At 46.7% G+C, this 27,164-nt stretch overlaps 1 protein-coding gene across 2 annotated transcripts in view; it reads left to right on the forward strand.

Annotated features, from left to right (window-relative positions):
• Positions 1 to 27,164, forward strand: part of NHS (NHS actin remodeling regulator) — a 336,054-nt gene that overhangs the window by 242,153 nt on the left and 66,737 nt on the right. The window contains exon 1 of one of the 2 annotated variants that reach the window (XM_032840860.1): positions 8,375 to 8,606. The exons of the other annotated variant lie outside the window; for it this stretch is intronic. Coding sequence (XP_032696751.1) covers positions 8,375 to 8,606 — 232 coding nt within the window. Of the gene's footprint in view, positions 1 to 8,374; positions 8,607 to 27,164 lie in introns of those variants that run through there. 2 annotated transcript variants of the gene reach the window in all.

Here is a 27,164-nt window from a genome sequence, read left to right on the forward strand (position 1 = left end):
AAAATGGACCCCCTTTCATTACATACATTTTTCCCAAGAAGTAAAATGAACTAAATTCGTTCACTCAGCAGCAGTGTAAATACCAAATGAAAAAAACCATAGAACTATAGATGTAAATACTGCCCCTGTAATTATTTTTTGTGTTTGTATAACTAGAGGGCACTGAGAGAGGAAAGAAATTATTCAAAGTTCAAAGGTTCCCAGATTTACTAAGAAAATAAGAAGAAAAAAAAAAAAGCCCAAGCATACACATACACAAAGAGCCAAACAATGAACTAATCGTTACTCACCAGACTTTTCTTCAAAAGAAACAGCTTTTGTTGAAACTGGTGAGAAATCCAAATGCTGAACATTTTTTTCCTATTAAATAAAGTTAGTAATTAATGTGGTGATTAAGGAGAGTGCAGGAGTTGATTTCATTCTGTTGAAACTGCAACGTACAGCCAAGGTTGAGGACCATTATTTCTTTCTTTCTCAGATAGTTCAATTTGGCCCTAATTTAGTTTGTAATTATTCCTTTCTTCCTTTTGAGGGTTTCCATCCATCTCTAAGTTTCCCCAAGTGTGCAGGAAGAGAAGGGTGGACATCTCTTTCCCCATCCCAGCTGTAGCTTGTGGACGCCCTATCTTCTTTGGACAGCATGGCCGCTGTTGTTGACTATCATGTAACTGATGCCACGTGCTAACATCATGGTAGTTCTTCTTCTGCCACAGCATTACTCTTCCATCTCCTGGAGGGGTTCTGGGGTTATGCGTTGGCATTTATAGTCTTTGCACACATCATCTATCCTTCTCTGCCTTCCATCTACTGATTGTCTCTTGAGGGTGGCTCTGGACCACTGACCTTGGTGATTCTTTTCCCAAAACCACATGATTGACTCCACATCAGCCCGACAAGTCCAGGACTGGAGATGGGAAGGTGGGCTTCTGGGACTGAAGGCTGTCTGTAGGAAGCCTCCCTGAACTGCCACTTTCATGAGGCGTAACTGAGATGATGTGAACACGACTTTGAGTGAGCTATGACAATCTTTGGAGCCATCAAAAAGGACTTATTTTGTTTTTACTTAAATTCACTTGAGTTTATGGAATTTGTGTTCAAACCAACAATTCTCAACCAGTACTATTTGTTTTTACAGGTGGCTAGAAATTTCTTTTAAGTAACTTCCTTAGTTAACCTTTTCTGTGTAACAAATCACCCCAATATTTAATGGCTTAAAAATAAATAGGAGAGTCTGCTGCTCTGGGCTGGCTCAGTTGAACTCCGCAGGGCTTGCTTTTTGTCTGTTGTCATTCATCTGGGGCTGGATGGCCTAGGGTGGCCTCGTTCACATGTCTGGTAGTTAGCAAGCTGTGGGCCACAGTTAGGGGAGCAGCTGGCCGTGTGTACCTCATAACCCAACAGGCTGGCCTAGGCTTCTTGGCAGAGTGGCAGTAAGCATGGGTAGGCACCAAGATCAGCAAATGTAGAAGTTGCAAGGCCTTTTGAGGCCCAGGCTCAGGACATGGACAGTGTCACTTCTAGCACATTCAGTGGGCCAAACCAAGCCATAAGGCCTGCTCAGATTCCAGGTAGAGAAACAGACTCCACCTCTTGATGGGAAGAGCTAATAAGTGCCGTGGCTGTTTTTGAAATCTACCATAAGAACCGCACCTCCTTATTTGCACCTTTTGTAAATATATAAATTAAAAGAGATCTGGAGTTCTTCCACTAATAAGCTGATTCTCACTTGCATTCAAGTAGACTTTGTAAGTGGGAAACAAAGAGGAGGTAATTGTTGCTGGCCAGGACAGTGAGCAAGCCATGTATATGCTATCTATCAACCTACCGTGTGGTCATGCAGAAAAAGGTTGCAAACAGCTGTCCACAAGATAATGTGATGAGGCAGAGAGAGCGTGAACCTCCAAATCAGACAGACACCTGAGTTCAAACTCCCATCTCCCCAACTTGTTAACAGGATGGCCTTGGGCACGTAACTGAACCTCTCTACGCATCGATGTCCTCAACCATAAAACAGAAACAATACCGGCTGTTGCGAGGATTAGATGAGATGATGGTGTAAAGCCTGGCACGTAGTAAACAGCCACGTCATGTTAGTTTCTGTCCCTGTCTCCTTAATTTTTTGAAATTCATGTGCAGTGGCCATAGTAACTCTCTTCAACACAGAATCAAAGCTGCCCGATCGCTTTGCCTGCCAGATACTGGCTTTTCTTTTTCCACGTACAGTGTATCTTTGAAAGATGACTTAAATACAGTCTTTTGCAACCTGGGATCTTGGCAGTGTTTGGAAAAACATAAGCTTACAGTTAACAATCCCAAGATGATTCTTAGTTTGGGGGCTGCAAATTATTCACATCTTCAAGTTGTGCAAAAAAAACAAAAAAAGATGTTTTCTTTATAGTCTGGATATATTGTGGAATTTTGGAAACTCACCACCAGAAAAGAAAGTGTTGAAATAATACAAGTTGGGCAGCAATGGATGGGAATAATGTTCTCTCAGAAAGGACACATTTATAGTGGAGAAGGTTTTCAAACTTACCTCAGAGCTCTAAGTAGTGAAGTTGTTCTTTGGGGGGTAGAGGGGGCCAGATTGGGCAAAACCTCTGCTTCTCCTCTGATGCATTCCATGGGGCTCCATTTTGGCTAAATCATCATAGTTCCCACCAAGACAGCACAGAATGATAATGGTTTTATTTATTATTTTATATGCATTGCCAGTATATGCAAAGCTTTATAGCTTGCCATAAATCGAGAGGGATTATCACAGCTGTTACTTATTTTAACAGGTCACAATACAGTAGTTTATGCCAGATGGTTTGGAGAATTTTGAGAGAGAAATTTTATACAGGCAGCCACATAGATACTAGCTTGGGTGGTTGCACCCTGAAATTAATTTACATTTGTTATGATATAAAATATATATGAATAAACACATAGCTCCTTATGAGCGAGTGAGCCATTTTATAGCCCTGATTTCTTCTGGAAGTTGTGGGGTCTCCTGTGAGCAGTGGTGGGGCAACAGCAGGGATTGTGCTGCTAGGGCGAGATGGGAGAGGAGGGTCACCACGCCCGACGCCATGAAGGAGACGTCCAGCTTGCTTCAGAGAAGTGAACTTTGGTGGCAAACCTGGGTTTCCATGATTGGAGCTGAAAAGAATAAGGCAGGGAAGCCTCCCCACCCCAGAAAACATGAGGAGAATGTGTGCATGATAGAACATAGAGCTGAAATTGGGATCTCCAAGGTCATAAACAAGGTCATTCTGGGGCAAAAAGTTTACCCAGCCTGCACAGACCACAGAACACATGATGGCCCTTGCAGATGCTGAAGTCTATGTGGAGAGTGATCAGTCCTGGATGATCAACAGAAATGGGAAGAAAAACTAGGTACTGATGATCAGCAGTCATTCCCGAAGGTATCTTTGGTTCCAGGTTTCACAGAACAATAGACTTCCAGAATGACAGACCTAGAGAAAACCTGATAGATCATCTCTACCCTCCTTGTTTCACAGATGAAGAAAGAGACCAAGAAGATCATTTAAACATGGTCATCTTGGTTCTTTGATTAAAAAAAAAAAAAAAGAAAAAAGTAAAATCAGACTGTGAAGGTATTTGGACTCTGTCGGCTTTCTCCACGGTGTCTCATTGATCTGCCCCACCGACTCCTCTCCTGGGCCTGGCCTCGCTCCGGGAGAGGACCACATCCCCACCTACCAGAATAATCCGAAGACCAGGTCCAAAGCACAGCTTGGTTTTCTGGGTAAATCTCCCCATGTCATAAAGGGGATACCGCCTCTGGAACAGGAATAAAATTATTTAGGCTTTTCAAGTCAATTCTTCAAGCTCCTACTAATATCTATTAGTGTCCACAGAATAATTAGACAGAAAAGGTGAGTTTTAAACAGATTTGGAGCATTTAATGGGCTTAATCTGTGTGCAGAAAAATCAGAAAGTGACAGTATTTCGAAAGCTGAATAGCCCATGAGTGTCAAGAGATAGAACTAGAACCTTTATTATGGATTCCCCCAAGATGACTGGTAGAAAAATGGAAAGTGTATAGGTTAGATCATACTGAAATGCCCCACTGATTCCAGAGATGGTGAGCTTTTAGCAACCTTCCCTTTCTGGAACACAGCACTAAGCCTGAACGTAAGGGAGCTTCCCCAGGCTGCAGATAATTGTCAGCAAGCCTGTGCACTTTATGAAAAACGTTGCTTACGTTCTCGCTCAGTCCATTAGTAACTCTTGTTTAATGAACAGATATTACCCAGCCATGGTGCCTCTTCTCTTCAGCTCACTGTGTATTCAAACCATGGGGAAGGAGCTAGAAGGAGGGTGAGAGAGGAATGACAGTGGAGAGTGAAATATCAAGGAAACATTAAATTGTGTTTTCGTCTCATCTGATTACAAAGATAGGAAAGTGAATTGTTCGAGGTAGGCTAAATTCTGGGGCCAATGCAGGCCAACATTCGGTCATTTGGGCACTAAGGCTCCTCCATCTTGGGCTTCCTGCACCCCACACAGAGCATCTGTGTCTAGCCCGCAGGGGAGGGAAGGGAGCGTGTGTAGGAACAGGTAGGAGTTTCTTCGGGCCAGGCTGGGACGCACACACCCCTTTGCCCCCATTCCGTTGGCTGGCACTCAGCTCTATGGCCACACTAACTGTGGGGAAGCTGGCTGTAGGAGAAAGACAGCCTGGCAAGCAGCTAACTAGTCCATGTCTTCCAGGAAAGTGTAAAATATGCTTTAAAATTATAAGGGGCTTCAGGAAACTCCTCATGGTTGGATAAACTTTAGTTCCGTGCAAAATCGCCTACGGAGACTTCCGTATTTCCTGGCAGTGCGAGGTCAAGGGCGTGTTTCTGCCCGGAGGCACAGTACAGATCATAGGCTGACCAGCTACGGCCCACGGACCCAAACTCACCTGCTGCCCGTTATTGTGGATAAAGTTTTATTGGAACACAGCCACATCCATTCGTTTATGCCCGGCCTGCGGCTGCTTTTGAGCTACACACATCAGCAGTGTAAACCGGTTCCAGCAGAGCTCGCGTGGTCCACAAAGCCTAAATTAATTACTGCCTGGCCCTTTACAACAGAACAGGTTTGCCGATCCCTGCTCTAGGTCTTCACTGTCCTAAGGAGGACACATGTGCAACTGTTTCTTCTTGAGACCCGGGATCCTTGTAAAAACAAGTAGGATACCCACTTGGACTGGGCTGTAAACTCTGCCCTTAGAACGTCTGCTCCAACAGGGCCCAGATGCTGCTCTTTCCCCGCCAGCACTGAGCACAGTACCTGGCATCTAAGAGAGGTTCAGTAAGTGCTTCTGTTTGAACCGTCAGCCATAGGAAGCATCGGGTACCCTAACCGCGGTACAGGGGAATGGGAGTCCGGCCAAACTATAGTGTGAGCATGGCCGTGAAGACCTCCAGCAGTTAGGAAGGAACTGCCTTTGTCGGGCTTTTATTATACGCCAGGCACTGTCGTGGTGTTTTATAACTATTCTTTTATTTACTCTTCCTAATAAGCCTGTAAATTCGGTATTCCTGTTTGCATTTTACAAATGAGGAAAACAAGGTTCAGAGAAGTCAAATTATTTTCCCAAGGCCACACCGCTAAGAGGTGGAGGGGCTAGGATTTAAGCACAGGTCTTCCTGGGACAAAAGCCCAGGGTTTTGTTTTGGGTTTTCCTCTACACCATGGGAACCTTGAAAACTTTATTCAAATCAGGCAGTCTAGTTCTATCATTTATTTTCGTCATCACTGCTCATAACAGCCTCAGTCATGTAAAGATCCATGTGAAGGAGAAGACATGGCCATTTCCATTGCTGTTGGGTGTCCTGCCAAGGCTCTCCCTTGACAGAGCAGCCCTGAAAACCTGCAACAGCACAGTTCAACTCTTGAGATCTAGGGTTCGTGACTTGGCCACCAGCTCCCTGCCGTCTTGCCAGGGAGGGCTGTAGGAGGCGGCCCTTTTGCTCACCTAAACATCAGTTCTCATTCCAAGGCCTGAGTAGTCTGTGTCACACAGCGGGGCTGCCCGTGTCCCTAGTGGAGTAGGTCTGGGAGCTTGTTAACACACACACACACACACACACACACACACACACACACACAGACACACACACCCCATCCCCACCTCCACCCCCAGACCTCACCACACACCGCTCCGCCCCTCCACTGAGCCTCTGCACAGCACGTCTAAGGGAAAGCCTTCCCTTCTCTTTTCTGAAGCTCTGACTGGCCTTCCCATGAGTGTCCACTCCGTCAGGCCTTCCTGAAGTCTAAAGGGCCCAGGTCAGTCCTTGGCGGACAGAACCATTTCTGTGGACCTCTCGGGGACATTTGGCATTCTCAGTCATGCCGCCTTCTTGAAACCTTTTTGTCCCCTGGTTTCTGAGACAGGGCCCTCCCTCCCTCCTGGTCTCCTGTTTTCTGACTCACCTCGTTCTTTCTCTCTGGTGGCCTCCTTTCCTTTGCCTACCCTGCCCTTAAAGTTTGGGATTCATGTCTCACTTCTCACCGTCACTGGGGGAGTGGCCACAGCACTTCCCCCACCCATCCTTCCTGTGCTAGCCTCTCTCTCTTTCTCTCTCTCAGGGGGACTCCAGCCAGATTTTCTGTCCTTCCTGGTGGCTGGCAACCCTCCGAGGAGGTTAGTGTGAGTGGGGTCGGAGGAGAGCAGTCAACCCAGACTAACTTGGGTTCAATGTGATATTTCATGTGACCACAATCATAATTCATGGTAATCCCAATTAGGAAATGCTCTACCAGTGCACATGCAAACCCTGTGATTTCTTATGACCTTGGCAAGTTAGTGTTTCACCACAATTTGTGAATTATGGAGGAGTCACGGGCCTCGTGGACTCCGTACTGCCCACGCATGTAAATCTGCCCCGGGCAGAAACCTCCCTGTTTGCAAAGAGATGACCTGATAGAGAATAGTCCAGTTTTCCTGAAATGGGTTTCCAAGGCATCAAGACAGATTACCAAAACCCGTGTCCCACAAGGCATCTTGGGATAATTTCATTCACTGGTTTTTCCTTGTTATATATTAGGGTATATCCCAGGAGTGTCGCAGTGGCCCTAAATGGCTTTTTGTTTTCTGCATGCCGTTGTTACATATACAGCCCACCAGCCTAAGGCACAGGCACACACTGCCACAGTTTTTAACCCTGGTTCTGCCCCACGGCTGGCTCAGTAAATCATCCTTCCCTGGAGAGGAGTTCATCACCGTGAAGGCATTGTCTTTGCAGTGTTTTTAAGCCTGGGCAGAGTGAGTTGTGTCTAGGATGCAAGGTTTCAGCCACCAGAGATGAAAAGGGGAAGGGACGCAATGTGACAATTTGGGGGCTTCTCTAGTCCTGTTACACACGGGCACCTGCTCCACACCAGTCTCTGTCTTCCCTCTTGTCGGGGCTGGAGGAGTTGGCACCGTCGGCGTGTCTGATTCTTCTGCTGTTGGTCAGAGGCTGGGGACAAGGGAGGTGAGAAGGGAGCCACGGGGGTGCGGTGCTGAGCAGCCGCGGTGGGTCCAGCCTGTCGGTGATGTGCCGAGCCCACTGCCACTCCGGGCATGGGTAACACGCAGCACCAGCCGTCGCGCTACCGGAGAAGCAAACGCATAGGTACCAGAAATCCGGATCCAGGATCCTCCGCAACCCCCGGCTTGTCTAAGCGCGCAGGGCCCGCTTTGTGGCCGACTCCCGCGCACCGCGGAGTTTGGGGCCGGGGGCCGAGTCCTGCGGCTCACTGCGGCTGGCGGCAGGGGACGGATTATTTTTAGCAGGTTCCCTTTAGCCCAGCGGAGCCGGGAGATGTTCGCGGAGCCGGGCGGTTGTCTGCAGAGCGTTGGTGCAACCGTGCCTGCTGCCCGGGAGGTTTGGCTGCCGCAGTCCCCTCCATTCACTGGGCTGTAAATCGAAGCTGTCTCCACCGGCAAGGCGCTCGATCTCAGCGTGGCCCTGGGGCTACGTCCCGCCCAGGTCTCCCGGCACCTGATTTCCCAGTGGTCAATTAGGTGTCTCAGCCTGCAGCACTGAAGCAGTGGAGGGGCCAATGCCCCGGCTTTGACGGAGCGCGCCGTGCGCAGAGACCTCCCCAGGCGACTTCCTCATCAGAAGGCAGCATCCATTCATAATTCTCTCTCTGCCTGTGGACCGAGTTAGGCTGGAGCTGGGCATGGACTCCTGCGATCTCCCTTTTTGCATCTGAAGGCGAAACTAAGATAAAAGGCAAAAGGAAGAGGGAATGCGGTCCTAACGCAACAAGGCGCCGGCAAGCCCCCCGAGAGGCCTCTCCTTCGCGGGGAGAGGGAGAAGAGGCATATCCCGAGCCCAGCGCCCCAGCCAGCTGCTGCTTCGCTGCGGAGCCGGAACGCATGCCTACCTCACCTGACGGCCGCATTCCTGGGGAGCCGGCGCGGGGCCCGGCGGCGCGCCCAGGGCGCACGGGCGGTAGGATTTCTGCACCCGGAGAACGATGCGCGGGCGGGCTGCCCAGGGCCGAGCCCGAGCCCGAGCCCGAGCGGGCGCCCGGGGAAGCTAGCCTCGGCGCGGCGCCCCACCGCAACCCCCCGGGATGCTCCGCGACTCGCAGCCCAGGCCACTCGGGTGTGTGAGATGGGACCGGCGGGGGGGGGGGGTGTTGAGGAGGAAGGGGTATGGGCAGGTGACATCATTTTAAACTAATTTTTCACAGCTCTGGGTGGTGGGTGAACTTGGGGGACGGAGGAAGCAAGAGCCGCAGCCCTACCGCGCGCCAGCCTAAGAGGAAATCCCCCCCCCTCCGCCTGTCGCTGCCCCCAGGTCTGAGAGTCAGTTCCCCTTGGTAGAGCGCCGTGAGGGTGAGCAGGCGGTCAAGGTGGACCACGCATAGCTCTGAGGGGCGAGGGGAACAGCTCCGTCTTTCAGGGGTCTTTTTATTTTAAGCATATTGCAGTTGCAGCTTTGAAGTTTGCCGCCTCCACCTCACCCCTCATCCCGGGTTCTGGGGCGGGGCGGCACTTTTCCACGCCGCTACCCAGGCCCTTACCAGCTGAGCGGAGGGGGCTGCAGGGGCTGGTGGTGGGTTTCCTACAGGGGGCATGGGGATTCCAGGGCTCCGCGAGAGGGAGTGCGCCCTGAAGCTGAGCCTTTTGGGAGCTCCCAGGGCTGAGGGAGAAGTCCGGGATCCGGCTTGGTGCTCTATCCTGTTTTCCTGCCCTGCCACTTGGTGTTGGGTGACATTTCGCCTGTGCAGGGGTTTCGCCGTCATGGAGCTGGCTGTGATGCTGTGAGGCAAATGGACTGTTAGGATGGGCTGAAAGAGAGAGGCGAGAGAGCCGGAGCTCTTCCTTTTGTGGCAGTGTTAACCCTGTGGAGCCCGCTCCCTTGGCACACCTGTCCGCCTGGGTCACCATCTGTGGGCACGAGTGGAGCTGCCAGGCTGAAGAGCCCTGCCAGGTCTGGTGTCCGAAGCCGGACTTGCCGAGGGCGGGCAGGGCCAGGAATGTGTGGGCGGCAAAGGAGCAAAGCCCCAACTGGTGCCCCCTTAAGGGAAGGTTAAGCCGCCCGGCCATGATGGTGCACAGCGCTGTAGCCAGAGTGTGGTCTGCTCTGCTGTGAGTTTGGGAGCTCTTGTTCTACGAGGTTTTTGTTTTGCAGTTTTGTGCCTCCTGGTCACCAGTTTGTTTTTCACATCTGCTTGTGAGCAAGGCAAAGATAACAGCATCTAAAAATAGCCCTGCGGCTGGAGATGCAGCTTAGCTTGACCCTACTGTCACAAGAATGGGGTCTCCCTTCCCGGCTGTGCGAGGGTGAGCCGAACTTGGGCTCCCAGACAGCAGGAGACCAGGCCCACACATCTCCGGAGCAGCGCAGCATCCATTCTCAGGGCCGGGCAGGGATGCCGCGGTGTTGGTTTGTGGGAGGCGGGCAGTAGCTCCTCCATTCCTACGTGAGGCCCAAAGCAACTGGGCTGGCTGCAAGATTGGGGGATGGGAGCCCAGACAGGGACCCCTTCGCCACCCCCAGCCACTGGCATCTGCAGCTTCACATTCCCTAAGAGTCCCACCCAGCCATCAATACAGGGCTCTCTCCTCGGTGCTTCAGGGGCCAGCAGGCCACTCCTCCCCCCACCCCAAAGGAGTCTGGCCCAGAATACAGAGGGACCAAAAGGTCCAGGGTGCACATCACAGACCAGCTTCCTCTGTGAAGCCAGTAGCTGGGGTGCCACTCTTTCCTTTCCAGCAGGAAATCCTTGGACAGCTGAGGGATGGACCTCTTCTTGGTGTTTGGGAGGTGGCCGTTCTGTCTCAAGGGGGCTGCCCCCAGCTGATGGAGAAGGTGCCACATGGAATGGAGCCAGGAAGGGACTGTTGCAGTAGATGGTGGGAGCCCTGGTCTTCTCCTGGGGGTTGGAGATTCTGGGAGCTGCTCGGCCTCTCCCATTTTTTATTTTCAAAAGCCTTCACTTCCCCCATGTTCACCTTTTCTTTGGAAGCAAATGTGGCAAAGTCCAGCTTGAAGGAAAAAAAAAAAGGCCCCCCTCTGTTCTTGATTGATTGAACTATGGTATTTTTTATTTTTGAAAAATGCATGGGTAATTGCTGAAAAAATGTAAATGCCTAATTGTCTACAGTGAAAGAAACAAACCAAAGAGCCTGGGAATCTGGGAGGGAAGGTACAAATCCCATCACCAGTTCTCTATTCAAGATGGAACCTACCAGGTAATTCACCCCTCCCTTCCAAAGTGAATTGTGATTTTTAAAAGTTTGCCTTTATATTCTGTAGATCATAAATGTAATCACTGGGCAAATATTAAGGTAGAGAGCTTGATTTGGGGGAAGGAACAGACTGGGAAACTGAAAGCATGTCTGAGAAATCCCTCATTCCTCTAGTCATCTAGTAGAGACTTAAAAACCAGTTGCTAGTTTATCTTTAAAATGTTCCCGCCATCTTTGCGTTCCCTACAAAAGATGCAAAAGGACTGCAGATTCAGTGTAGCCTAAAGGCCCAGTGCGACAGGAGCAAAGTCTCTAGCCACGCGGAAGAGTAGATGGGAAGACCCAGAGTGGGATTCAGATTTTACAAAAACGTCATCGACTTTGCTCTGCCTGTAGCAAGCAGAGGTCAGCAATACCTCGCTCTCACACAAAAGGGGGCTGCTTCCTCTTGAAGTTCACAACCTGAACCAGCAATCCGCTAGAGACACTGAGCATCTGTATTGGTCAGCAAAGCCAAATACTATTACAAGCCCCAAATCTCAGGAGTTTAACACAATGCATTTATTTCTTATCACATAAGGTCTAATCAACTTTTGGCTTGTAATGATATGGAACCTAGTCTTCTGCCTTCTTGTGACTCTACTATCCCACAGGGCCTCGGAGTCCTTCCTGGGTTCCTCTGCATCTAGCCATCAGAAGGCGATAAAGAGAGCGTGGAGGATAGTCTGGAAGTAGCATGCCTCTTCTCCACCCACATTCTGCCGGCCAGAACTCAGTCACATGGCCACGGCTACCTGCAAGGGAGATTGGGAAATGTCTGTGCCATGGCAAAAAGCCCTCTGGTGTGAAAGATGCCCCTGGGACTTGGGTTTGGCTCTGGACAAGTCATGTAGCTAAATACTGATCTCCATCTTAAAAATGGTGGTAATTCCACCTGCCTTTCCTGTCTCGCAGGGATTTGGCAAGGTATAGAGATATAAAAGGCTCCTAGAGGGACCATCTGGTCTAGCCTCTTTAGGCAAGGTCATTGTCATTATCCTCATGTTATAAATCTCCTGCCTGGTGTGACACAGCTAGTTTATGGCAGGGCTAGGATCCGAACCAGTTCTATGGGATATAGTTTTAGAAGGCTGGTATACAGTCTCTGGATATCCTTTAATTGTGTATAATTACTAGAAACAGCTATTCATATTATGTAAAATCCCTCTGAGATTTTTTTTTTTCAGTTCTTAGTATAGAACCACTTATGGTCAGGCTTAGAATAGCGAGGTTACTGGTCTATGTCCTGTATGTACATTAGCTCATCGAATCTTCGTGGTAACCCACGAAGGTAGGTGGGAGGTAGGGACTATTATTATCCTCACTTTAGAGATGAGGATGCTCAGGCACAGAGATTAAGTAACTTGCCCAGGGTTGTACGGATAACAGGTGCCAGATCTGGGGCTTGATCCCAGGCAATCTGGCTCCAGAATCTGGCCCTGGGTATTTAACTACACAGCCTCTCTGAGCTGGTGGACTCCATGTCTAGCCCTCTCGGGTGTGTCCCATCAGCGCCGAGCCCGATACTCGGGCTTTAATATTCGGAGTTTCCTCTCTCAGTGAGTGACCTTGAAGGTCCATGACAGGGAATCATTTGTAAATTTGCTGAGGCATGAATTTGAGCCCCAAGCATAGGAAATTGGTACGTAGGATCGCACTACTTCAAGGAAGACCCAGCCCCGATCTCCAGCTCTGATAGACCAACGAGGCTTTTTTTTTTTTCCCTTTAAAAATTTTTGGTCTACTCATCACTGGGTAGGCAGTAACTATTGTGCAATAATAAAGATATTTATTTCCTTGTGAAAAGCAGCCATGCAATGAGAGAGGGACTCCCCAGTGCCAGGTTAAAAGGCACCTTGGTGATTTGGTGGAGGTCGGGCAAGGTGAGCATTGTCACTTGACTCAAGGTGATTGCTCATTGGGGTTGTTTTGTTTATTGTTGCATAAGAAACTGCCCTAAAGCTTACTGGCTTAAGAAACAAGAGCCCACCTGTTGGTTCAAGATGCCGGAGTCTGGGATGAGCTCCCTGGACAGTTCTTCTAGTCTCGCTGGTAGTCCGTCTGCTAGTAGGTCACCTGGGGGCTGGGATCAGCTGGGCTGCTGGGCTGGCTACACTCTTTCCGCGTTGTCTCAGGACTTCTCCCTCTCCAAGCAGCCTCTCCGCGTGGTCTCTCCAGCAAGGGAACAGGACTTCTTACCTCGTGGTTTAGGGTCCCCAAGACTGTAAAGGCAGAAGCTTCCAGGCCTTCTCAAGGCTGGGCCTGTGACTTGTATTACCGACAGAATGAGCCGGGTCACAGGCCCGGCCCAGACTCCCGGACAGAGAAGTTCATGAAGGGCGTGAGTACCAGGCCGGGTGGAAACAGGCTACCCAGTGGTGAAGTCTGCAGCTTCTGTGTTTACAGATTTGAGGACTCCCAGAGGTCTCAGGAGAAGCTGGCTGTACATTAAAATGCAGGTTAAATAAAATCCTCTCCTTTCACTCCAGTGGAAAAAGCCCGTTAGATATGTTTGGTTCTTTCTCCAGCCCCAAACTACCAAACCGGTTATCTGGGTCCACGAAAGCACTGAGGCTGTAGATGTCACCACCCAAAAGGAAAGGGAACTGAAGTGGGTGACTTCTCTTGCGTCTCCCATACTTTGTCTCAAAGGTATCAATTTTTAAAAAGGTATCAGTGCCCGCCTTCAGACAAAAACCGAGAATAATTTCTGAAAAGTCAGTAGCATGCCAGTCGGATCAGGAGACAAGACTATTTCTGATCTCCTTCTACTCTTCCCCGGCAAGTCACACATCCCCAGGTGACTTAGCAGGCATGGCAGGCGCCCCCGGCTGCCCCCAGACGTAGAGCTGTGTTCCTGCAGAAATGGGCTCATGGGTTCAGTCTTCCACGCTTCCATTCCAGATCATCGTCCTCAGGTCCTTCATCGCTGGAGTCTGCGGGGTAAAGGGCTACATCGGTGCGCCACCCACATCCCCACCCCTCACCAGGTCTCAAGCCCGCACCAGTCAGAGCTGGGCACTAGTGGCTGACAGCTCAGAGGCAAGTCCCTCTCTGTGAACTGTCCCTGGCTCTAGAGAGAGCCACCTTGTCCAAGGTCGCACCCCTTCCCATGGCAGCCCTACTCTGCTGACTGGTCTCATTTTGGGATGGTTCTGCAGGGCCAAGGCCGCTCCAGAGCTCCTCCTTGGGACTGGCTGAGCCTTTGCTGTAACTGTCGTGGCCGCCTTCTCTCTGCCCAGTCCTGCCTCGCTCCTTCCTAGATGTTGATCCCAGAAGCATTTGTACCATACTTCTTGCACACCTATGTCCACATCAAAGTCCACTTCCAGAGAACCTGACCTGAGATAGGGGGCTTGTAGACTGTGTTGCTTAGCACTACAGGTTGGGCTACTGTGGATACACACAGAAAGAGGCAGGACATACAATAGGTCGTCCCCAAATTCTTCCAGCTGGGAAGACAAGTACTTAAGTAACAATATGAGAAAATGAGCAAACATAACAGTCTTAAGTAAGTTTGATGCCGCAATGATTTTTTTCCCCTCCTCACTCTACCCTTCACAAAGTTTTTCCCCCCAAAGTTTTTTTTTGTTTTTTGTTTTGTTTTGTATTTAGGGGATGGGTGATTCATGACATTGATTATATGGCTAACAATTGCGCCCAAGTGTTCTCCCACCTGATTATTTCTTCCTTTGGGCATGGCACTGGCAATCAAAATTTATCTTTCAAATTAAGGCTATAATTATATTTTGATAAAGATCTAGCAATTCAATGAGAATGAAATTTTGAGGGTTGCCAGGAAACGGATGACTCTGGGTTATAGAGAAGGGTTTGCATACAGAATACTAATAGGTGGTTCAGCACTCTTATCTAGACCTTTCCAATAGCGTCTGATAATGCAGGCCCATCAAGTACTGTTTCTCTCCTATTATTCTAGGAGGATAAAAGCGATGAAAGATATAAGCAGGGTTTTATGAATGAAAAGGTGATTCATTGGATGTCTTTTGGTCTGTCTCACTAGAGTTAAGAAATAGAGTAATAATTATGTGGTATTGCCACAGAATACAGGAGGCAAAAGCTTTCTCTTATTTCCTTGCCTCCTCTTTTATTGTAAATAAAAGCAAGATGTCCTAGATATTGGGTTATTGTTTTCTGTTGGGAGACAGGGACCTGCATTTGAAATGGTGTTGACTCCCAGGAAAATAGAAACAGTGGAAATGTGTATCATGCCATATTCTAATTTTTCTTTACCTTTCCTTTCCTTTTTATACTGTCCAATTATTACAAATTCATTCATTCAACAAATATGGAGTCCAGATATTGTGTGGGTCCTACTGAGGGATCTAAGAAAGTTTAAAGTGGGTAACCACGTATAGAAATAATAAGTAACAATACAATAGAGTAGCACCCAACATAGTATTTTGGGGAAGGGTTGGGGGTAATCTTTTTATTGGAAAAATTGAATTACATTTATATATTGAATATAACTTAAATACAATTAAACTATATAAAGGTGTTAAGGGTTGAGTTCCATGAGCTCTGAAATATACATGTCTGTAACCACCTCCTGAAATAATATATAGTACCTTTCCATCACCCCCAAAATTGTTAGTACCCCTTTCTAATCTTCCACCCGCTGTGGCAACTATTACGCTGATTTCACCGAGATTAAATTTGCCCGTTCAAGAACTTCATATAAATTGAATCGTACAGTATGATTTTTTAAAGATTTATTTATTTATCTGAGAAAGAGCAAGTGAGTGCCGTGGGAAGGGCAGAAGGAGAGGAAGAGAGAGGATCCTCAAGCAGACTCCCCACTGAGCATGGAGCCTGATGCGGGGCTTGATCCCAGGACCCTGAGATCATGACCTGAGCCGAAATCAAGAGTGGGACGCTCAACCGACTAAGCCACCCAGGTACCTCTACAGTATGGTTCTTTTAAAATGTCTGGCCTCAGGGCACCTGGGTGGCTCAGTCGGTTGCGCATCTCACTGTTGGTTTCAGCTTGGGTTGTGATTTCGGGGTGGTAAGATGGATCACTGCATCACGCTCTATGCTCAGCACAAGTCTGCTTGAGATTCTCTCTCTCTCCCCCTCCGCCTCCCCCCCCCCACCAATAAATGAATAAATCTTTAAAAATGTCTGGCATCTTGGGGCGCCTGGGTGGCTCAGTGGGTTGGGCCGCTGCCTTCGGCTCGGGTCATGGTCTCAGGGTCCTGGGATCGAGTCCCGCATTGGGCTCTCTGCTCAGGAGGGAGTCTGCTTCCCTCTCTCTCTCTCTCTCTCTGCCTGCCTCTCCGTCTACTTGTGATCTCTCTCTGTCAAATAGACGGGTGGAATCTTTGGAAAAAAAAAAAAGATAAAAATGTCTGGCATCTTTCAGCAAAATATTTTTTAAATTTATCCATGTTGTAAGTATCAGTAGTTCATTCCCCCCCCCCTTTTTTTTTAATTGCTGAGCAGTAATCCGTTGTAGAAATATGCCACAGTTTATCTAAACATTTTGCTGGGCTGTTCCCAGTTTGGGGCTATTATGAATAAAGCTGCTGAGAATATTTTTGAACAAATCTTTTTGTGAATTTATGTTTTCATTTCTTCTGGGTAAATAGGAATGAAGTTGCTTAGTCATAGGGTACATGTATGTTTACTTTTGTAAGAAACTGGCAGAGATTACTCCAAAATGATTGTACCATTTTACATTCCCACCAGCAATTTATCAGAGTTCTAGTTGCTCTGTACCCTCGTCAGCACTTGGTATATTAGCTCTCATTCCAGTGGATATGAAATGGTATCTCACTGTGATTTTAATTTGAACTTCTCTGATGACAAATAATGTTGAATACCTATTTATGTGCTTATTAGACATTCATATCTTCTCTTCTGAAATGTCTAGTTAATCCCTTTTCTCATTTTTAATTGGGTTCTTTGTCTTTTTATTATTGACTTGTAGTAGCTCTTTATATTTTCTGGCTGAAAGTTCTTTATTAGATATGTGGATTACAAATATTTACTCCCAGTAAATTGCCTTGCCAATTTATTTTCCAGTAGTGTTCTTTTGGTGAGTAGAATTTTTAAAAAATTTTGACAGAGTCCAGTTCATCAATATTTTCTTTTACGGCTAGTCCCTTTTGAGCCCTGTCAGAGAAATCTGCTTCTTTCAAGTTCATGAAGATTTTTCTCATGCATTTTCTTCCAGGGGTTTTATAGCTCTAGCTTTTATGTTTAGGTCAATGATCCTTCTATAATTACTTCTTGTGTATGGAGTAAGGTAGGGGTCAAAATTCAGTTTTTTCCTACATGTATATTCATTTGTTCCAGAACCACATGTAAAAAAATTTTCTTTTTTCCCGTTGAACTAACACCTTTAAAAAAAAATCACTCGAATATATGTCTGTGGGTCAATTTCTAGACTCTCTGTTCCAGTGATCTATATGTATACTCTCTTGCCAAAACCACACTGTCTTGACCTCTGTAGACTTATAGTAAGACTTAAAATCTAGCAGTATAAATCCTCCAGATTGGTTTTTTTCTTTCAAGATTATTTTAGCTATTCTAGAACCTGTGCATTTCCTTTTTAAATTTTGTTTAAATTCAATTAGCCAACCTATGCATTTCCATATACATTTTAGAATTAGCTCATGAATTTCTTCAGAACAAATGCTGGGGTTCTGATTGGCCATTGATTTAAATCTGTTAGGGCATTTGGGGAGAATGGACATCTTTAACAATGTCCTCTGATCCCTGAATATAGTATAGCTTTTGATCTTCTAGGTCTTTAATTTCTCTTAGTGATGTTTTACTGTTCTTAGTATAGAGGACTTGCACATCTTTTGTTAGATTTATCCTTATGGATTTGATATTTTTGATGCTATTATAAATACAAATTCCTTCTTATTCTCCAATTTTTCATTACTAGTATATATGAATACAGTTGATCTTATATATTGACCTTATATCCACTGGCTTTTCTAAATTCACTCTTTAGTGCTACCAGTTTTTATAGATTCCATAGGGATTTTAATCTACACAATTATGTTTGATAACAATATTTACTACTCTCTTTCTTATGTTTTATTACACTAGTGAGAGTAGATGTTTGATTTCTTCCCAGTCTTAGGGGAATGCAGTCAGTGTTTCACCATTAAATATGGTGGTAGCTATAGATTTTTCAGAGATGACCTTTGTCAGCTTTTGGTATCCAGACTTCATAGAATGAGTTGGGAAGTGTTCCTTTCTTCTCTGTTTTCTGAAATAATTCATGTAAATTGGTATTATTTCTTCCTAAAATGTTTCACAGAACTCACTGGTAAAGCCATCTGGGCCCAGAATTTTTTCTGTGGGAAGGGTTTTGATTAAGAATTCAAGCTCTTAAGGAGATATGGGACTATTTATATTTTCTATTTCTCCTGCTAGTTTTTTAAAGGAATTAGCTGTTTCATCTAAGTAGTTGAATATATTAATACTGTAGACTGGAGTAGGCAGAAAGACCAAAGATATCACTTGAGGGGCTACCTGAAGAGAAGGGACTTAGGGAGATAAGGAGGAAAATCATGACTAAAAACTGGTGTGAGAAAAGACATGAAGTGGGATATGCAGTGGTGTGTGTTGCTGGACATGGACTATAACAATCTGGTTGAATGAGAAGTTTTGGGTAAAAGAGAAATGGAAAATGTTAGATAGCTCAGACATGGGTCAATACCACCATACTGAGGAGTTTGGACTATATGCAGGCAATGAAGAAGCCTTGGATGATTTCCAGGAAATGGTACTTCAAGTAGATGGATTTGGAATGATGGACTGGTAGAAAGCAGAGAGTGACAATACATGCAGGTCTTTTGGAACTGGCGCAGTGTGCAGGGGTGAGCACTGGCTCAGTGAAAGGAGTCTGATCAAGTGTAAAGCTGGGAAGAGTAAAGTGCTTTAAGTTTTCTCAAGATAAAGACCTCTGAATATTTATTTCCTTGCACACAACACAATGTTAAGCACCTCGTATATACTTCTCTCACTCTGTTACTCCCTTTGTTCCCATATCCACCTCTTTACCTGAACATCCAGCACCTTCAGGAGAAGGTTATCCATGCTAATGTACTAGCGCCTTCCACAGAGTAGATGCTTAATTAATACCAAGCGAATGAAGGGCAGCTGAAACAGACTGTGAATCTGTGAATGAATGAACAAAAGGCAGAATAAAGAAAAACTGTATTAGTTAGAATAGGCTACGTTAGGATCCGTTAACATATAAACCAACAAAACTCAGCACTTTAACACAAGAAAAGTCCTATTTCTTCATCACACCAAGTCTGATGTAAGCCTAGAACACGTAACCCCCAGGGAGCAGAGGAAAAGAGAGCAGCAAGCTCTCGGGGAGGTCTTGTAAGGACCAGGCCCTACAAATGGTGTACACTGCTTCCGCCCGCATCCCACTGGCTAGTAGCTGACACTCTGCTATCTGGCCCCAATCCAACTGCATAGGAAGCCGGAGAATACAGACGCACACACAGATATTTGCTAAGCACTAAGGACAATTAGGATGGAGTAAAAAGGGGAAACTATTATTACTTCCAGCCTGGAGAAACCTAATCCCTAGAGACAGTGAGAGGCTCACAGAGGATGGCCCACACAGACCACACACCAGTTCTGCCAGTAGAGCTCAGTCTCCCTGCCTTTTAGGCCTTAACAGTTACCACCTCAGGGCCTGCATATTGCTACCTAATTTTTAGATGCCAACTCCTCCAGAAGGAACTGTGAGCAGAACGAAGCACTAATAGACTCCGCTGTCGGTTACCTGGTAGCTCCAGCCAGAAGCACAAATGGAGAGAGGCACAATGTGGGTCAGGGAAGGAAGTTTTGATGATGAACCTCCCGGGAGGCAGCAAAGCAGTCCTGCTCTGGGAGGTGTCTGTGCTAAAGCTCATGCCAGCTGCCTACAGAGAACTCTATATCCTCTGTGATCTGGAGTCTCCTGTTCCAGGATCAAAGCAGCCACCTCGGCAGAGCCTGGAATGCATGGCGAGGGCACAGCAGCCAGGGGACTTGCTGCTGGGGTGTGGCATGTGTAGCCAGAGGTGTGACAGGAGCACCCTGTCTGCTGCAGGAGGGGGAAATAGGAGGAAGAAGGTTGCCTCCCAGGGTTGGGCTTGGTTCCTGTTCGGTTTTCGGAGTTGGTCTGAGGGTCAGAGACGACGAAGGCTGAGCAAATGGCTCAAAGTCTGACACACAGTGGGTTCTCAGGAAAAGGTGCTGTTGCTGATCGTGATGACGAAGGACAGGGGAAACTAAGTCTCCCATCTTAAAAAAGAATTGGGGGGAGGCACTGCAGAGAGCCTGTTGCTTTTCCCCCTGGAAGCCGCCTCCCTAAGCTGTGGCAGCTTAAGCTGTGGACTGTGTCCCCGCTCCCAGGCACCAAGCAGTGGTCGATCCATTTAAACAGAGTGAAATAACAAATGCAAATAAAATGGCAGGACTCTCAGAAAATGAGCCGCCAGAGAGATGAGAAGTGAACCAACCGCAGGAAATCATGAAAGGGCTAAAAAAGATACGGTAACTATAAATGAAGAAAGTAATAAAGCCATTTTCTACTGCCCTTTCCCTCACTCATTCTGTTCCTGCACTCTGGCTTTGCTGTTACTCAAGCGCTCAAACATGATCCCACCTCGGATAGGATAGCTTCTTCCTTCTCTTCCTCCGCTTAGCTGCCTGCTTCTCGGGATTAGGTATGTGCTCCGGTGGCACCTTTGAGAGAAGCCTGCCCTCACTGCCGATCTTAGTTTGAGTTCCCCCGGAAGCAGACCCTGAGACAAGGGTTGGAGTACAAGTGGTTTACTCGAGCAGGCACGCCCAGCAGCACCTGTTGCGGAGTGGGGAGGAGAGAGGAGGGAACAAATCTAATTAAGACGCGCTCACGAGCGCCCTTAGAGCAGCTGGAACTCAGTCCTGCTGAGGACATCCCGGAGGGGTGGAGACTGTACTTCTGAGTTAGCTTGACCTCAGAGGAGAGTATCTGGAATTGTGGAGGGCTGCCTCCAGGGCCATGAATTCTCTCGTACTTCTGGCCCTGCTAGTGACCCAGCATTCTACTGTCCCCAGGAGAAAAATCACCCCCAGACAGAGAGGCTCAGAAGGTCATGGGAAGCAGCCTTTGGAGTGAATGCCAAGGGGATGCTGGCAAGGCACCGAGCTTCCCTGCTTTACCACCCTGCAAAACAACAACCCCATCGCTCTTGATCCCCTTCTACCCCACTTTCTGACTTCCTTCTGTAATGCACCCTGATATTTATTATATCTGTATGCTTGTTATGTGTCTCTCCTGCTGGACAGCAAGCTCCAGGAGGACAGACTTCATATGTCTGTCCGTGCCGCAGGGAGGAATAGCACTCGGGATGCTCAGTGTTTATTTGCTGAATGAGTGAATATTCAGAGAAAGATGGAAATTTGTTGACATTATTATCCTCGGCACATGAAAGTGTGGGAGAAGCAGGGCAGAAGTAAGTTGCAGGAATAGAGGTGATTATTACGCAGGGGAGGGTCATGGCAGGCCCCTGATTTGTATTTGTTGTTTTTGCTTTTTTTTTTTAAAGTTTTCTCATTCCAGTTAACATACAGTGTTATATTAGTTTCAGGTGTACAATACAGTGATTCCACACTTCCATACGTCACCTGACACCAGGACCAGTGTCTCCTTCATCCCCATCACCTGTCTCACCCATCGCCCCACTCCCCTCCCCTCTGGTGACCAGCAGTGTGTTTTCTAGAGTTCAGAGTCTGATTTTTGGTTTGTGTCTCTTTTTTTCCCTCTATGGTCATTTGTTTCTTAAATTCTACATGAGTGAAGTCATATATTTGTCTTTCTCTGACATATTTTGCTTAGCATTATACTCTCTAGCTCCATCCATGGTGTTGCAAATGGCAGGATTTCATTCTTGTTGATGGCTGAATAGTATTCCATCGTATGTATGTGTGTGTGTACACACACACACACCACCTCTTTATCCATGCACCAAGTGGTGGACACTCGGGTTGCTTCTGTATCTTGGCTGTTGTAAATAATGCTGCCGCAAACATAAGGGTGCATGTTTCCCTTTGAATTAGTGTTCTTGTATGCTTCAGGTAAATTCCTAGTAGTGCAATTGCTGGATCATAGAGCAGTCCTTTTTTTAACTTTTTGAGGAACCTCCATGCTGTTTTCCACAGTGGCTGCACCCGTTTGCATTCCCACCAGCAGTGAAAGAGGGTTCCTTTTTCTCCACATCCTCGACACCTGTTGTTTCTTACATTGTTGGTTTTAGAAATTCTGACACGTGTGATGTACATCTCATTGTGGTTTTGATTTGCATGTCCCTGCTGATGAGTGATGTGGAGCATCTTTTCACGTGTCTGTTGGCATCTGGATGTCTTCTTTGGAGAACTATCTGTTCATGTCTTCTGCCCATTTTTTTCACTGGATTATTTGGTTTTCGGTGTTGATAAGTTCTTTATATATTTTGGATACTAATCCTTTATTGGATCTGTCATTTGCAAATATCTTCTCCCATTCCACAGGTTGCCTTTTAGTTCTGTTGATTGTTTCTTCCACTGTGCAGAAGCTTTTTATTTTGATCTAGTCCCAATAGTGTATTTTTGCTTTTGTGCCCATTTTGTTTTTGCTTTTTAATGCATAAACAGTGAAGACCAGAGAATGATTCCAGTTTCTTTGTCTTATTTTCCTGGGTACTCAAGGATTTCATTCTTGTCATGGCCATGATAGCTATAACTTTTACCCCAGATACCAAATGGAAGAAAACCACCACCAACAAGCACTTCTTTATAGGATGGAAAATGTATTATACCCATAAAGGTCAGGCTGGTCTTGGTCTGTTAGAGAGCCCAGGCCCTTACCCAAGACAATAGTGAAAGGAGTGTGACAGGGACTGAGAAAGGAAGAGGGCTAAGATTGATGAAGTGCCGTCCAGGGAAGAAGGTGGCAAAGGAAGGGCCCGACAATTTTGAGTCCTCACTAACAGCTGCATATTCAACTGAGATTTTCTCAATTTTTGACATGAGCCTTTTGAGGTGTATCCAAACAAATGCAACGTACTCCAGAGCCCCAAATCCATACTTGTTACTAAAAAGGCCCTGACAGCCACACAGTTCAGACCATGAACCATCTGCTCCAGGCCACTGGCTTAAATTCACCCCAGGAGGATGGAACTTCTGGAATTTGTTACCCCTGTAATGGCCGTCTGCTTGGTCTCTGTGGGTTTGCAGAATACCCTACCACAGAGGACACTGGTATTTCTGGAATTGGCTTGAGCCAGTAACTGATATCTGAAAAAGACCTGGGAGGGCACAGCGGTGAGCCAACGCAGTGGTGAGGGAGGCAGGAATCTGGCACCTCTGCATGTCACGTGTCCCAGGTGGCTTTTGTTCTGGAAAGAACAAACCTTTACCTGGGTCAATAATAAAGGCAAATAAACGTCGTGCTTACCAAAGCTATTGGTTTGACAGTCTTTGAAGAAAAGTATTTTAAAAAGTCAGAACACTGACTGAAACTCATTCTTAAATGAGATTCCCCAGTTGTGTTTAAGCACTAGCTGCTTTCTCTCCAGTATCTTCACATCTTCATGTAAACATCCCTGCCCTAATACTTAATTCCCTGGAGAAATGGCAGAAGGGACCCCATGAGCGCCCACCAAAAGAGGTCTGTCCCATATCTACACAGGACTGAATCTATACCTTTGATTGAATCCACTGTCAACTTTTGGGAAACAGTCAGTTTAGAAGGTGTTTTATAGGTTGTGTGAGTGTAATGAAATAATAAATGGTTCTCATTTATTACTGGAATGATCAAATTAGCCAGCTGTCTCTGCAGTCGATGAAATTCTGTCGCAAATGCCTCTTCCTGACGTTGATGTGTTGGTAGAACAAGTAAGCTGACCCTCCCTGTGACTTGGACCATTGCTTGGGCTCAAAACATGTCTTGGGGCTGATGTCATTGACTCATGCTATTCGGTTTGCAGGTTGGTGGCATTTGTGTTTTCACCTCAGTTTCTATTGCTGCATGGGTCTGAGGCTCTCAAAGAAAAACAGCAAAAGCATTTCTTTACTCTTCAAAGGAATGATACAGCCCATTCCTTTCCAGATCATGTTCTTTTGCCAAACTGATCTGGCCTTGGCGTCTCTGACCAGTGAAGCTCTGCACTATGACTCTTGAAGTTACTATCCAGAGCCAAAGGGCATTCTGAAGGCACAAGTCCATGCGGGGTCAGGTGACTTGCTCTGGGGGCACGGAGAAGGCATCTCTGCGTGGGCTAGCCATGGAAGGCACTCCTGGGCGCTCCTCCACTGCCTGGGAATTGGCCCCGAAGCCCAGTGGAATGGAGCACAGTGCTGTGGCTAACACGGTGCCTGCAGTTTTCACTGGGTAGGTGACTTAGGGAGGTGTGTGTGAGGACAAAGAGTGACTACTTGTAGACTCCTAATTTGGAGGTAGAGTTTGAGAAGTGAGAGCAAAGGTGGAAAAAAAGCCAGCACATAGGGAATCAGGAAAGGTGAGCCCTATTTAGTGTGCCCTCCTGCACAATCCTCACATTCGTGGATGCCCCAAAGCAACCTAATGTCTATGCATCTGGTTCTCAAGAAAAAGCTTTTGCTAATGCTTACTGTAAACTGAGGGGATGGCTGCAGAGATGTTTTCTGAAGAACTAAAACTTTTGCAGGTTATTTCCAATAGCATGCCAGGGTAGTTAACAACTTTAAATAACCTTATTCATTTATCCAGCAGGCAATTATTGAGCACCTACGATATGCCCGATACTGTACTTGGTGCTGAGATACAGAGAAGAAATAGTTTTTGTCCTAAAAAAGCATACAGTCTGACAGGGAAGTACACAACTACCACCATGTATGTATAGTATTGTCACATTGACTCAGGCCCCACCATTATCATATCATATCATATCATAATCATTATCACAATACACAAAAATACACAATACTGCATTACATGGTAGTCTAGAAAACAGGTCTTCTAAGCAAACTAAAAGATAAAAGCATCCACCAACACGTTATAGTAATGAAAAGAGAATCCCAATTTAATGAGCAGATAAGGTATCAAAACATTCACCTAAGAAGGGCAAGCCTCCGACTGCACTGTTGCCGTATGAGTTGAGGGGAATGGGACCTACAGGAAGGCAAAGTGAACAGAAAGAATGAAGGTAAATGGTAATACAATAGGGACCATGTCCTAAGCCAAGAAAGGGCTAAATGAGTAGCCACAGCGATGAGACAGTGACTTCAGTGAATCAGAGTACTGCAAACTTGCTACAACAAATAACCCTCAGTATTTCAGTGGCTTAATAAAATTCAGGACTATTCATAACTTGCATAATAACCAAAGTTGGTTTGTCTTCATTGGTGGGTATCTCCTGTCCTTGCTAGAATTCAAGGATCCAGGCTCCTTCTGTCTTATGAATCTAGCTAATCTTCAGTATGTGGCTCCGAAGGTCTCAAGAACATGAAGGATAATGTGTGGGAGGTTTTTCGGGGCTCTGCTGGAAGTGGGGCAAGTGACTTCTGCCCACATTCTACTGCTAGACCTCAACACTTGGCCACACCTCACTGCAAGAGAGGCTAGGAAATACAGTCTAGTTTTGTGCCCAGGAAGAAGGGGAAATGACTTTGATAATCAGCTAGGCTAGGTTGCTGTGCTGAGTTAGAGGAAGAGGTCATCCACTAAGGGTCAGTTCCATATGGACAGTGACCCTCTGGCTCCCTTACCTCGGTGTCTCTGATGCCTGGTTGAGAATCTGAAGCCTTCTGGTTCATTAGGTATCCACTGTCATTTCCTCCATGCCATGCTTTCCGCTAGCCTTGCTTTCTCCCACATCCCCATTTTATCTTATTGAGGTGCTTATTACTATCTGATTACATCCTTCCTTATTAATGTACTTACTTCCTGGCATTCTTCCTACCTAGATATAAGTTCCACAAGGACAAGGATCGTGTCTCTAATGTCCACCACTGTATCCCAGGGCCTAACATAGTGCCTGGCACATGGGAGGTCTTTAATCACTCACTGCTCTGAATGAATGGACCAACTGGGCCATGGGGGTCTTGAATAGCTTCATGGAGGAGGTGCGACTTGGGCTGGATATCGAATAGAATTTATCTGGGAGGAGAGAGATCAGGGAAAGAAAGGAGACAGATTAAAAGGAGACAGAAGAGGCCCCAAGATGTATAGATTGGACCATTTATACAGGTTGAGCCACATCCATTCAACCCACATAGCTGAGCTCCTGTAACACACAGGTCAGTGTGCTAGACCGGTGCTTATCTAGAGGATGCGAAAAATACACAATAAAGCCCATCTCTATCTTCAAACAGGTTGTGCTGAGGTCTGCTTTGGGGGCAACTGAGATACTTCTGGTTATATATCAGGTCCCTCATCCTGGCCACCAGGGCATTCCACTGAATGACTTCAGTCTCCCTTTCTGGGATGACCATAGTTTTCCCACATGGATGTTTGCTCCTGTGCGGAGCAGTAGTGTGAGTTAGAAAGTAGGATAGTGAGGCAGGAAGTAGTGCGGGGCTGTGGAATCAGATGTACTTACTTCCAAGTCCTAGGTCTTGGGACTTTATAAACTTTGGGCCCTTGGGCAAGTTCCATAATCTCTCTGCACCTATTCAGTAAATTACAGATAATCAAATGTGCTTCCTGGGTTTATTGGGGCAACCAAATGAGATTACCTCTACCAAGAGCCTAACCAAGTGCCCAGTTCACACACATGCTCACCGAGCGGTGGTGTCTCCTTCCTCGATGGCCCCTAACCTGCCCTCCTCTGCTTCACACAGCTCCTGGCCTGGCTGCAGAGAGCTTCTCCTGGGGCTCACACCACACTGACTCTTTCCAGCCTTCATATTGGCTTGCCTCATAGGAACTGCCAATATTCAAATCCTTTTTCCCTCAAAATGGAAATTGTATGTGGTTCTCTTCCAGTGTTTTCTAACTTCGCTGCTAATCCTATCCATCAGCCCTCCTCTCACTTCGTACCTCTTCCTTATACCCCTTCTTGCACCACAGAGTGTATCTGTTGAACCTGTACGGCACTCCGTGCCTCTCTAAGATACACACTTGATCCCACGTGGGATCATCATCTAATTTGTCTAATGTGGCTATGAGGTTAGAAATTCCCAAGGGCACCAGTGATTTCTCTTTCTCCTTAAAGTACATCTGCACAATACCTTGAACTTAGTAAGAGGTGACACTTTCTGTTTCCCAGCCCCAAGTGTGATTAGACACGGACTCCAGTACACTTGGGAGGGACTAGGGTTGAAATCTGCTGGTGAGCCTCTGAACCATGCCAGCCAGCACTGGGGCCCAAGGCCCTTGTCCTCTAATGTGACCCCTCTAGAATCAGTTGCCTGCTTTAACTTTTTTCTCTCTTCTCCT

This window comes from Lontra canadensis, unplaced genomic scaffold (assembly GCF_010015895.1).
Source record: "Lontra canadensis isolate GAN:19392208 unplaced genomic scaffold, GSC_riverotter_1.0 scaffold116, whole genome shotgun sequence".
Lineage (NCBI taxonomy): Eukaryota > Metazoa > Chordata > Mammalia > Carnivora > Mustelidae > Lontra > Lontra canadensis.